At 40.3% G+C, this 13,331-nt stretch overlaps 1 protein-coding gene across 4 annotated transcripts in view; it reads left to right on the top strand.

Annotated features, from left to right (window-relative positions):
- VCAN (versican) overlaps positions 1-13,331 on the top strand; it is a gene marked incomplete at both ends in the record, with an annotated part of 75,013 nt that overhangs the window by 18,493 nt on the left and 43,189 nt on the right. For 2 of the 4 annotated variants that reach the window (XM_080924672.1, XM_080924670.1), the window contains 2 exons: positions 3,616-3,909; positions 10,359-13,250. In XM_080924672.1, coding sequence (XP_080780798.1) covers positions 3,616-3,909; positions 10,359-13,250 — 3,186 coding nt within the window. The remainder of the gene's footprint in view (positions 1-3,615; positions 3,910-10,358; positions 13,251-13,331) is intronic. The other 2 variants (XM_080924673.1, XM_080924671.1) reach the window with 1 other exon arrangement.

The raw sequence follows: 13,331 nt of genomic DNA, 5'->3' as shown, positions 1-13,331 counted from the left end.
GTCTGGCAACCTAATCCACTTGTTCAGTTACTATGAACAGGTTTTCTAGTATCTACCAGAATTTTAAGACATGTTTACTATAAATCACTTTCGATTTATCTACATTATTGAGATATGTGTCTCTGGAACAAAATTTGCCAGAATAGTTCATGGAATGAACCCATCAACAGATGTTTTGTTTTGATACTTGGAGATTGTTGGAACAGAAAAGAGCTTTGCAAATCCAGGCAGTGTGGTTTGCTATGTACTGAGCATTAATTAAAGTAACTAGTGAACAATACAAATAAATAGAAGCAAAATAAACATAAAACAAATGGAATTAAACCTTTACAAGGTTAAAAAGGCCTTTACATATAAATGAAGTTGAAATTAAGTAGTCTTGGGATCATACAAGTTCAACTCATAAAATAGTTTTTCTACAGATGTGACTGATACGAAGGGAAGTAATATCCTCCGTGTGAGTTATATCACTGATGTAAGGTTTCATGTGATGATGCGTCTTACACAAAGAATTTGTTAGGCAGCAGATCCCTCTTCTCAGTCAAAAGGAATAGTAGTTTTGCTTCAGAACAGAGTGTTTAGCAATCTCAGAAACTAAGATGCCCAGAGCAATGTCAGCTAGAATAACAAATATGTGAGTTCTACCTTTGAGGGAGAAAAATGGGCATGCCCTCCTCCCTCCATGAGCATCCATTTCAGGCCTCAGTAGGGTATGATGCTGACGCAAGCAAGACTTCCCAGGCTGATGTCATCTTCCTCCAGTCTTTTCCATGTTGCTTTGGGCCAAGTCTGTAGATAAGAGTAGTGACTGTTCCTACCGGCAACAGAGTAATTTTATTTAATATGTTGCTTGAGAAGTGTGGAAAAGAAAAAAACAAACAAAAAAACCCAAAAGACAAAAAAAAAAAAGAAAAACCTGAAACAAAACTAAAACAATATTCTTAGACAAGAACCAGAAGTGCTATTTATTGAACCTGCCTTACTGAATTCACACTGGGTAATAGGTAGTGACTTTGTTGCATAATGAACTCTATAGGGCAGCTGTTGACATCTCAGGAACAAGGGAAGGTGGGTTTTATTGTTTGCTTGTTTGATTTTTTTGTTTGTTTGTTTGTTTGTTTTTGCATTTTGGGATTTTGAGAATACTGTTGTTTGCCAGTCTAGGTGATTTAGAATGTAAACATTCAATTATTATTATTATTATTATTATTATTATTATTATTATTATTATTATTGTATAGTATAGTCATTATCCCCCCCATTCTGCCTTCATTCCATTCCTTCCCCCATCCCACCCCCCAGTCTCTAAGAGGATGTTCCCACCTCCAACCCTTCCAGGCCTCCATCTCTCTGCAGTCTCAAGTCTCTCTATGGTTAGGTACTTCTTTCACTGAGAGCAGACCAGGCAGTACTCATGTATATGTGTCAGGGGGTCAGACCAGCAAGTGTATGCTTTCTGACTAGTGGCTCAGTGTCTGAGAGATCTGGGGGTGGCAGGTATCCAGGTTAGTTGACATTAATGGTCTTTCTATGGGGTTACCCTCCTCTTCAACTTCTTCCAGGCTTTCTCTAATTCAACGATAGGGATCCCCAACTTCAGTTTAATAGTTGGGCGTAAGTATCTCTATCTGCCTAAGTTAGCTACTTGTTGGGCCTCTCACAGGCAGCCATGCTAGGCTCCTGTCTGGCAGTACCATAGCATCAGTAATAGTGTCAGGCCTTGGAGCCTCTCCATGAGATGAGTCCCAATTTGGGCCTGTCATTGGACCTCCTTTCCCTCAGACTCTTCTTCATTTTTTGTCCCTGCAAAACAGGAAAAATTCTGGGTCAGTGTTTATGACTGTGGGATGGCAACCCCATCCCTCCACTTGATGCCCTGTCTTTCTGCTGGAGGTGGGCTCTACAAGTTCCCTCTCCCTAGTAGGTCATTTCATCTAAGGTCCCTTTCTTTGAGTCTTGAGAGTCTCTCACCTCCCAGGTTTCTGGTACGTTCTAGAGAATCCCCCTGCCTCTCACCTCCTGAGGTTGCATATTTCCACGCATTCTGCTGGTCCTTGGGGCTTCACTTCTGGCCTCCTCCAATACCTGTTCATGTTCCCCCTTTCCCCTACTCTTCCTCCTACCCTCTACTACCCAGTTCCTGCCCTCTCTCTACCCTTCTTAACCCCATGGCAAAAGCAATTTTCTTTCTTTTTATCTATCAATTCTTAATGGGGATTTAGGTTGTTTTCCCCGGTACAGATTTTGAACTTATAGTAAGAAAAGCTGATATGAGTCTTTTAGCCATCCTATGAATAATTCTCTTTTTCGTCGTAAAACTATCGTATACTTAGTCTGATGGTACCATTTGTTTTAAGCAGTTGTCTTGTTCCACCTGGCTAGGGTATACAATAGATCAACACTGTAAGAATTCTGTGTCTCCGCTGTTTGATCTATCACAGCATTAGAGATCACCTCTGAGGCATGGGGCAGCTTCTGTAATGCTGGCCAGATAACTTTTAGCTTCCTCTCCATTTCATCTGCACTCCTTCCTGTTCTGGTTATATTTATCTGGGGGTTCTGTAATGTTTCCTCTGACATTTAGCCATTTGTGCTCATATCTTGAAAGCATTAATTTGAATGAAATTTATTTTGTCAAATGGTTATTCTAGTGATCCAAATACAAAGTCAGTTTAACAAACATAATTTCCCAGAATTTGGTTGTTTTATGTTAACAAAAATGAACAGTCTTCTCTACTGATTGGATCTAGTGTTGAACACAGTGAGCAAACAGGAATTGATTAATTAACTAGGCTCGTTAATTAACTAGGAAGCCTAACAGTCTGTCCACCCTGGTTAGAACTCCTGCTATCATTTCTGGTGACACATATCTTCTTTTCTGGATAGAGGAAGTAGGAGAACTTGAGCAGGGAGAGGGTGTCCCTTTAGAGGACTAGAAACTTAAGCTGTTTAGTGGGAGCTAAAGTTACCCCTCAAACACCCTTAGCTCTGTGTTACTATGTAACTGTGGTCACAACCCTGTCACCTTCCTGAGCCAGGGACACAGGTGAATTAAGAATCCTTTAATTTCTACTGCTTCTATCCTTTCCCAAATTAAATTCCCAGGGATGTTTCTTATCTGGTTTAATCAACAAGATTAATCTGTATGGGTGGTAGAAATATGTAGGAAAAGGATGGTCAGAGAGTTACTTTTTGATTTTTACAATTCTCTCACAGGGTGTTGAATAATCACTTGGAAAAATTTGTTTATTTTAAAATGATTTCTCAAACTTTCTTAGCAGATGAATGCTCCATCAACTTTTTGGAAAGAATGCACACACACACACACACACACACACACACACACACACGCACACGCACATGCACACGCACAGGCACACGCACACGCACGCATGCATGCATGCATGCATGCATGCACACACAAACACTTGTGTAGAATTAAACCATTGTGGTGTGTTAGTTTTATTATATGGTAATAATAGTTTTCTCAAAATAAAAATGAGGCTATTTTCTCTACTGCGTTAGCAAATGGAGTATCGCGTCCTCCTCAGCATGTATCAAATCTGGGAGCAAAGGAAGAGTCGTTTTAAGCCTTTTTCCTTCTTCTTCTTGCAGGCGATGTTTTTCATATCACTGCTCCTAGTAAATTCACCTTCGAGGAGGCAGCAGCGGAGTGCGCAAACCGAGAGGCCAGGCTGGCGACTGTTGGAGAGCTTCATGCAGCTTGGAGGAATGGCTTTGACCAATGCGATTACGGCTGGCTCTCGGACGCCAGCGTGCGGCACCCTGTGACTGTCGCCAGGGCCCAGTGTGGAGGTGGTCTACTTGGGGTGAGAACCCTGTATCGTTTTGAGAACCAGACGTGCTTCCCTACCCCTGATAGCAGATTTGATGCCTACTGCTTTAAACGTAAGTTTTTCATGTCTTTTCTCAAAGTACAGGTTTAAAAGCTGCAGCAAATATACTCACTGAGGTTCAAGTGGATGTAGCTGTGTGGAGCACCAACAGTTGGTGACACAACCTTAGTACTGACATCATGGTTAACACAGTAGGGAGTTTGGCAAGTGTTTTGTTTTGCCTGGGGTAAGGAGGAACAGGAACTTCAGATTGGGGTCCTAATTGCACCCTGCTATTCCAGGAATCACAGAACACATCTTGAATTGGAGTTTCTAATTAACTGAAGCCATTAATGCAAATCCACTGTTAATATAACAATGTTAAGACAACAGTAGCTTAGTTAAACCTTTGAGTCCTGTTTTATTTTATTTTTTAATATAATTTTTATTGTAAAAAGGAGACAATGTAAACTTAAACCATTGCAGGTGAGTATTTGTTTTAAAAATTGATAATGATTATATTCAATTCCTACGAAAGAAACATCATACCGTCAAATAATTCACATATCCCATGTTGTTTCAAGTAATAGAATACATGCCTTCTGCTATATAACTTTGCTTTGAGTTAATCAAAGCACAATAAAACCTCTTCGCAACAGTTGAGTAGGGTATGCTTAGATTTGCATTGTAAAACTAATTTTAAGTAGCATTCATGCTATAGATATTTTCATTTTGTAGACATCCTTAATTTTAAATATTAGTTACATTATACAGTATTAAAGTTGTAGAATGCTTAACCTAACAGATCATTTGTCAACATTTTTATTGTAATATTTAATTTAGGGTCTGTGATGTGTTAGCTAACAAATACTTAGATATTTTAGTGGCATGGGCTAAGTCTGACACTGAGTACTAGTCTAATGAAATGCCAATAGAATACTTGACATCTTTTGAACCAGTGTTCTAATTCCTTTTGTTATATGAACAGGTAATTAAAATAGCCAGAAAATGTACTAGTTTGATACCAATTAGTTTTGAAAGTGAAATGTATAGGCATTTTTCATAAGGAAAAGGCAGCTATGAAGTTAAATCTCCACTTTAGACTTGGTTTTCTGAGGGTTATAGCCATATTGTGTATTACCTTAATTCAAGGAGGCTAACCCATACAAAGGCCTGGAGAAAGACAGCTTCTCTTCTCAGACCTTTAGACAGCAAAGTCTTCCATAACCTTTTTCAGAAAGACAATGGTAATAATGAAAAACCTTATCCTAAATATAGTCATATATACATGTACACATATAAGGCATGTATATTTATTTATTACAAATTCTCTCATTAATGATATTCAAGTAAATGAGGTTATACCATGACTTTTGCGTTAAGTTAGCCCTTTGCAGGAACAGGCTTGGGTTGATGGTGAGTAGGGGGTGGGACAGGAAAGGTTAGAGTGTGAATACAGTGGTTGGCCTGACTATCTTACTTCATTAGTTTTTTCCTGTGCTGTATAAAATAAACAACAGAAAAATTAAATAACATATTTTCTTCTTGAGAGTAAAATGGAAACCCGAGCTTTGCTATAGCCATAGAGAATATTATTAAAGAGTTGATCCTGGTAGACTTTAGGCTGTCTGTGTAAATGAGTTCACACGGATACACAGCGTGACAAAGTCCTTAGGTTTACATAGATTGACCACATTAAACTTAACATACACATGAGGTTTATATTTATTCTTTCTCTATTCATTTAAATGTATAGCCTTTTGGACTAAAATATGTACACCCTCCATCCCTATGTAATCTGAGGTTGAGATTCTATTTCATTCTATCCTTCCTTAAAGACTATAATGTCTAGTCTGTTTCACACATAAGAAGTTAAGAACATGGCTCAGCCAACGGATTCTTTTATTTTCTAGTGCAGTTTACAACTGTTCTTTTAATATGTGAATCCATAAAGATTTAAAATTATTTTCAAATAATTTAACAGATGTCCAGTTTTCCCACATAGTCCAGTGGTGACTAACCACGGCCTCAGTGACAGTTTTCAAAGGGATATCAGGGATGTGTAGTTGCCTTGCTAAGTTGGAAAGGCAAAAGATACATGCATACTGTAAATAAATTAGTTTTGTCAAACATAAAAAGTGGGCTTTTAGGCCACACAGTGAATAAATATTCCAAATCTTGTTTTGTTCTAATGCCATCTTCCTTTGAAAGGTAGTTCATAGTACATTTACGATATCAGCTAATGTACACAGATGGAAATTACCTGCTCAAATAGATTTGAAAACGAGGCAACCAAATGCCTCTTAAAAATAACCTCACTGACTACAGTCCTTTGATGAAGGCTGTCTATTTTCTAATTATCTTTGGCCTCAGGATTAACAACATTCTGTGAAAGAATGCAGTTCAAAACTCTGAAAGGCCATAGAAAATAGCTTCAGATTAAAGTGAATAAAAAATAACTGAAGACTTCATAATACACATCACAAAGAATCTCTAGGAAAGGGGAAAGGCCATACTTTCCAAAGCCTTAATTCTAGTATTCTTTATCCCTTTTTCCTGGCTTCTTCTTTTTTTTTTTTAGTCACAGTTTGAACAGTAGAATCTGAACTATTTTTTAACTATTTTTTTTAAAAACTAGTTTATCAAAGAGCTGCATCTCTACTGAACACAGATTTTGGTTGTCTCTAGCATTTTTTTTTTCTAACTGGAACAGTTTTACTGATGACAACGCTCATGACTAAACGTCTAGTTACTGTTTGATGTGGTTTGGAGCCTCCCTGTTTCTCCATCCTCCTTTCTCTGATAATGTTAGGGGCTGGAGAATAGAGCAGCCCCAGTCAGTTCCCAGCACTTCATGTACTTTAGTGTGCATTTCTCATGTTTATGATCAGTTTATTCTTCAAATCCGTGCTCACTTCATTACCTTTCTTTGGGCCCTAAACAATGATGGGCCATTAGCTACAGAGTGGGATGTTTCCTTACTTTGTATTTCAAAATGTTTCCTGTTTACTGAATCGGACTTCATGGCCACTCAGGCACCCACCAAACCCTCCGATGACAGTTCTAATTCGAACCCCACTGTGCCGAGAGAAACAGGATCCCCAGATGTGATCCTCAAGTCCTTCGGTGGACTAACCGTTACTCTCGTCAGCTCTTCTTCCCATGGTTTGCACTCACGAGTGGTGAATGGATGATACAAATGAGTTGATACGAAGTCAGTCAGTTCTCTAAAATGTGTACAGGGCAGTGTAAGCATGGATGGATCATTAGGCGGCTAGCATAGGTTTTCTACTTTGTTGGAAAATCTGCCTCATGTCTCACAAGAGACACACCGAGAGGATGGCCCATAGGATGTAGAACACTATAAGCATCTTGAGGCAAAACATCTGTGTCCAGGCAGCTGCAAGGACTGGGAGGGAGCATCTGTGGGAAAAGAAGCACGCTGGTTTTTGTTGGCTCCCTCAGTAATGGTACTGAGGGGGAAAAATCTGAAAGCCAAGTGTCCAATGTGACTGAGACTAAAGGAAGGTGCTTTTACAATGACCTAGAATTGTATTCTCCTCCTTCTAATTGTCAGTAGAGCAATACCATGGCATTTATTCATTCTGATGGCATTTCCTTATAGACAGTGTTTTTAAAACATCATTTTCTTTTTTTGGAATGGCTGAAAAGAATGGCATGTATTATCAGATACACTGAGTTTTGATGGAAATCAGCTGTTAGGTTGAAGAAAAAAAAAAAAAAAACCCGCCCAACCCCAAAAGGAAGTCTGAGGTTTTCCATTCCAAGTCATAGAATTAATTAACTTAATTGCAAGCAGACCTTCTTAAACAGAGCTCTAAAATTATTAAACCCCTCTTTTCCCCTGAAAATAAATCACATAAATCCTGGCTTTGTAATGCTTACTTCCCAAAACTCCCTGCTATCAGCTTACCATGTAACAGGGTAGAGGAGAGCAAGAGAGACTCAGAATCATAATTGACAATGGCATGTGCTTATTTGATTTTTAAAAATCTGAGTCCATTTTTTAAAACACTGTAAAAATATTTTTCATGGGATTATAGAGAGTTGCTCAGTTTGATCTTGTGCGATGTCACCTTCTTCTGAGTTAATTTCATCAGCCATGAAAAATGCTCGGAGGGGGGGAAAAGTAAAATTACCATTCTGTTTTTATTAATAGTAATATGATTATATTTTCTCTTATATGAAGGTGTCTAAGAGCTTGTATTATGTTTCCATGGGAACTTTCTTCATACATATTTTTTACTGTTTCCCCAAAGAATGCAGTTATAAGACAAACATGAAATCTGGCAGCTCAAGTGAGGTAACGGTGATGGAATTTCAGAGGATAGAGAATTGAATTAAAGAAAAATAGTCAGACACATTTCAGATCTTTAAGTTGTTCATGTCAATCAAAGTTGACCAATGTTTATGCCAAGAAGTAAATGCAGAAGCAGATTTTTTTGGGGGGGGGCAAGAGGAGAAAAAGTTTGTTTTCCATCCACACTTTTCAAGATCACAGTATTCTTTTTGGTTAATTTCTTTCCATGTATAAAATGATAAATGCCACTGTGATGGGTCTGTAAAGGACACATATTATCGTGTAAATGGACACCACAGTTTCTTTAGGAAACTGATGATTTTGGACTTGTAAAATTTTTTTTTGGAATACCAACAGCTAATAATAAATTCTAGCAACCCCCCCCATACACACACACACAAGTTGGAAATGATTATGCCCTTTTCAGATTTAGGATAAAATCAAATCATTATATCATAAAGTTCTGACAGAACGGAGGAAGCCAAGAGGCACCCGATTTTCTCTACTGGCTGTTCTTCTGGGGGAAGATATAAAGTTTTTAGCGTCTACCGATGCAATGGTTTCCGGTGCAAGGAAGCAGCACTGAAGAAACAAGGATGCCAGGACACGCAGGACACACAGTTCACAGGGACACACAGGACACACAGGACACACGGGACACGCAGGATGCACAGGACACACAAGACACACGGGACACGCAGGACACACAGGACACACAGGACACGCAGGACACACAGGACACACAATTCACACAAGACACACAGAACACATGGGACACACAGGACATACAACACACACAGTTCACACGGGACAAACAGGACACATGGAACACATGGGACACACAGTTCACACAGTTCACAGGGACACACAGGACACACGGGACACGCAGGACACACAGGACACGCAGGACACACAAGACACACAGGACACATGGGACACACAGGACACATGGACACACAATTCACACAAGACACACAGAACACATGGGACACACAGGACACACAATTCACACAAGACACACAGAACACATGGGACACACAGTTCACACAGGACACATGGGACACACAGAACACACAGTTCACACAGGACACATGGGACACACGGGTCACATGGGACACAGAGGACATGCAGGACACACAATGTAGCAAGATGGTGGCTGGGGGTTTCCTCAGGACCATTCCTTGTGTAGTCACTAGCATCCAATTCTCGGCTTTTAGAAAGCACTGATTCTTTTAGGAAGTACAATCTTTGTGTGCCAAACTGTTCCATTTCCTCTGTGTTGAAAGGGACATTGTCACTTTCCTGTACAACTTAAATTTCCTTAAGCCAGCCAATCTCCATGAACGTGGAGTCACTCATGTAGCATTTTATAATGACGAGGCTGCTTTCACCCTCTGGCGATCAAGTCCCTCCATAGTTAGAGGCTGAAAACCTATGAGTAGCCTTACTGCCTGTGCATTTGTGTTTCATGCTAAAGACTGAGACAAAGATCTGGAATAAGCCAAACACAGTGTGTAGTTACTCAGCAAACAGAACTGCCGCAAGTACCAACCAGCCTCTGCCAGACATGCCGAGTAATCTGCTGGCACCAAGTCTACAGAGTGGAAAGGAAGAAGACAAATGTCCAACACCTGGAGACGAAGGAAGAACGGGTATTACAAGTTTAATATCCTGTTTTCATGAAGGTCTACACATTATGGACAGTGTCATGGTTTATGTGTAACTTGGTTCCATTTGATGTGGCTTTTTGTTGTTTTGCAGTCTGAACCACACCCTCTCCCCTGAGACACTATGCAGCTTGAAAAGAAGGCAATATCTGAAGAAAGCCAGCAGCAGGGGCCCTTAGCTTCCAGATAACACATCAAGCTCTCTTTCTCGCTACTCTAGCTTGTTACAGAGAACCATCTATGAAAATTCAGCATTAATAACTTTTGGCATTTGCTTATCTCAGAACATGTAATGTTAATTTTTTTGTGTGAAAGCAATCATTTACCCAGTCATATATAGCACCTAACAGTATAAAACTACTTGAAGTTTATGGCTATTACACGATCAATTATCCTCCTTTTTTGTTTAGGTTCCAGGCTTCTTCATATCACAGAGCACTTGGGTCCAAGTGATCCGAGCGCTTGAGCACTCACTGGTCATGCAGCCCCTTCTAAGTAACTTGTCTAATTAACTCTTTGAAATTATCTTTCTAGCTAAACAGAATATATCAGAGGCCACCACCATCGACATGAATACCCTCGCAGAAACTTCATCACCCAGTTTATCCAAAGAACCACACATGGTACCCGACAGACCTACATCAGTCATCCCAATAGCCACCGAATTACCTATTTTTACCACACACTTCCCTTCTGCAGGAAATATAGTCAATTCTGAACAGAAAATTGTAGTCTACTCTGAGGCCATTACAGACACATTAGCCACTGAGCCAGCCACTGCTGCTGGGAGTCCCATCAACTCTTGGGATGAGGATGACTACTTGCCTTCTGGGTCAGAGCCACTTGAAAAGCCAGACATATCTGAAATTAAGGAGGAAGGACTTCAAAGTACAACTCTTATCTCCCAACATGCTACTGGCTCCCAGGATGAAATTACAGAGGAAATGCAAACATATGAATCAGTTACACAAACTGATCAAATAGAAGTAGGCCCCTTAGTAACATCCAATGCAATCACAAATCACATTTCTTCCAAGGAACTGCCAAAAACCAAAACAGCATTTGAATCAACAGAAATCACCACGGAATATAAGACTGAAATGCCAACAGTAAGCACCCATCCTGAACTGGCAACCACAAGTCACTATGGATTCACCTTGAGAGAAGATGGTAGAGAAGACAGAACACTAACCGTTATATCTGGTCAGAGCACCCGGGTCTTTAGCCAAATACCGGAAGTCATCACGGTATCAAAGACAACAGAAGATACTACCTACTCACAGCTAGGAGACTTAGTGTCCATTTCAACATCAACAGTAACCATGCTTGGCACAGATGGATCACCGATGAATAAAGAGAAAGAACCCAAAGCTAATGGTAAGATGACTGAAGACAAGTTTGGTCAATCACAGCCTACAACCCCCTTCCCATCACAGCATCTTACAGAAGTAGACTTGCTTCCATATTCTGGTGACACAATATCAGTAGAGGGAATATCCACAGTTATTTATCCATCATTACAAACAGACATGACCCAAGAAAGAGAGGGAACAGAAACACCAAGGCCAGGGTTGAAAAAAGATCCTTACGCAATTGATGAGATACAAGAAAAGATCACCAAAGATCCGTTCATTGGTACAACAGAAGAAGGCTTCTCTGGATTTCCTCTTTCTACATCTTCCTCAGAGTTTTCAGTGGAAAGGACCAAATCTGTTTCACCAGCATTGACAATTGAGAAGTTAACTGTGAAGCCAACAGAAGCAAGAGATGTGGAAGAAATGACAATCCTGACTAGATTAGAAACAGATGTTACAAAGTCTGACAAAGATGTTTCAAGAGCTCATTTGACCCATAGTACATTAAATGTGGAAGTGGTCACAGTATTAAAATGGCCAGGGGATGACGATAATTCGACTTCAAAGCCTTTACCCTTAACAGAGCATGCAGGCTTTTCAAAATTACCTCCTGTTTCACTTAGCACTATAGGAATAATTGGAAAAGATAAAGAAACCCCAAGTTTCACAGATCGAGGAGATGAATACACTCTTTTCCCAGATGGTACTCCAAAACCATTAGAAAAGGTTTCCGAGGAAGGTTTAACATCTGGAGAATTCACAGTTACATTTCCGACAGTTACATCAATTGGCAGTGCTGAAAAGTCAACTTTGGGAGAGCCTACAAGTGGAGACAGGGTTCTGCTCACTACAAGCACAGAAGACCAGGTCATCAATGCAACTGTGGAAGGAAGTGCTTTGGGTGAAGATACAGATGCCTCCAAGCCACTGTTTACTGTGCCCTCATTTGTCCACACCTCTGATGTGGAAGAATTGGCATTTGTTAATTATAGTAGCACCCAGGAGCCCACTACTTATGTAGACATATCCTATACTAGTCCTCTTTCTATTATTCCCAAGACAGAATGGAGTGTATTGGAAACTTCTGTTCCACTGGAAGATGAGGTTCTAGGCAAATCTGAAAAAGACATCTTTGAGCAGACTCATCTAGAAGCAACCATGTCTCCTGAAGCTTTGAGTACAACAGAAGTCACACAGGGAGAAATACAGAAAGAGCCACAAACTCCAGAAATCCCATTTCCTGCTCTCAGTTCTACTGCAGTTATGACCAAGGAGACAACAGCATTTGAAGAGGAGGGGGAGGGGTCAACATATACCCTCTCCGAGGACAGATTGACAACAGGTCCTGAAAGAATCCCAGGTTTAGAAACAAGTACAGTTGGCACATCTTATCCCCCTGGTGCAATCACACAGCAGGAAGTAGAAATGGGTACAGTGGTGACCCTGATGTCAACCATTAGGCCAACAGTCGTTTTAAGTACAGAGCCAGAAGTAAATTATGAGACAGAAGGTAGTAGTGCATGGGAATTTGCATCAACTTTGAGGCCCTTCAGGACTCCTGTCACGCACTTTATGGAAGAAACTACCGAGGAAGGAAAAAAGACATCCTTGGATTATGCAGATTTAGGTTCAGGGTTATTTGAACCATCCAGAGTTACTGAGCTCCCAGAATCTCCAACAGCTCCGAGTGATAATGGCGTCTTCACTACCATCCACAGCCTACACAGTGAGATACCCTCGACGCCATCAACAGCATTCACTGAAGAACCACTTGTCTTTGAGATGGAGCCCAGTGAGAAAACAGCAGATGACATACTTCCTAGAGAATCTGCAACACAGCGCCCCCTGACAACTCTCATTGATACCATAGCCAAGAAAACAGAACCTGATTTTGATCATGAGTATCACATGACCTCAAAGCCTCCTGTAACACAACCAACAGGACCGTCAGTTGTGGAAAGAAAAACAACCTCCAAACCTCAAGAGTCGACTACTTCACCACCCCCAGCAGGGACCAAGTCCCACCCTGACATAAATGTTTATATTATTGAGGTCAGAGAAAACAAGACAGGTAAGTCTTTGCTTTCAAGACAATCAGCATTTTCTCCTCAAAGTTAAAATGCCCATCATGCCAAATGCTGCCATTAGATGA

The sequence above is a fragment of the Micromys minutus genome (assembly GCF_963924665.1).
Source record: "Micromys minutus genome assembly, chromosome: 11".
NCBI classification, from domain to species: domain Eukaryota; kingdom Metazoa; phylum Chordata; class Mammalia; order Rodentia; family Muridae; genus Micromys; species Micromys minutus.
The sequence above is the reverse complement of the archived record's forward strand: the minus strand, read 5'-3'. Positions and strand labels throughout refer to the sequence as shown.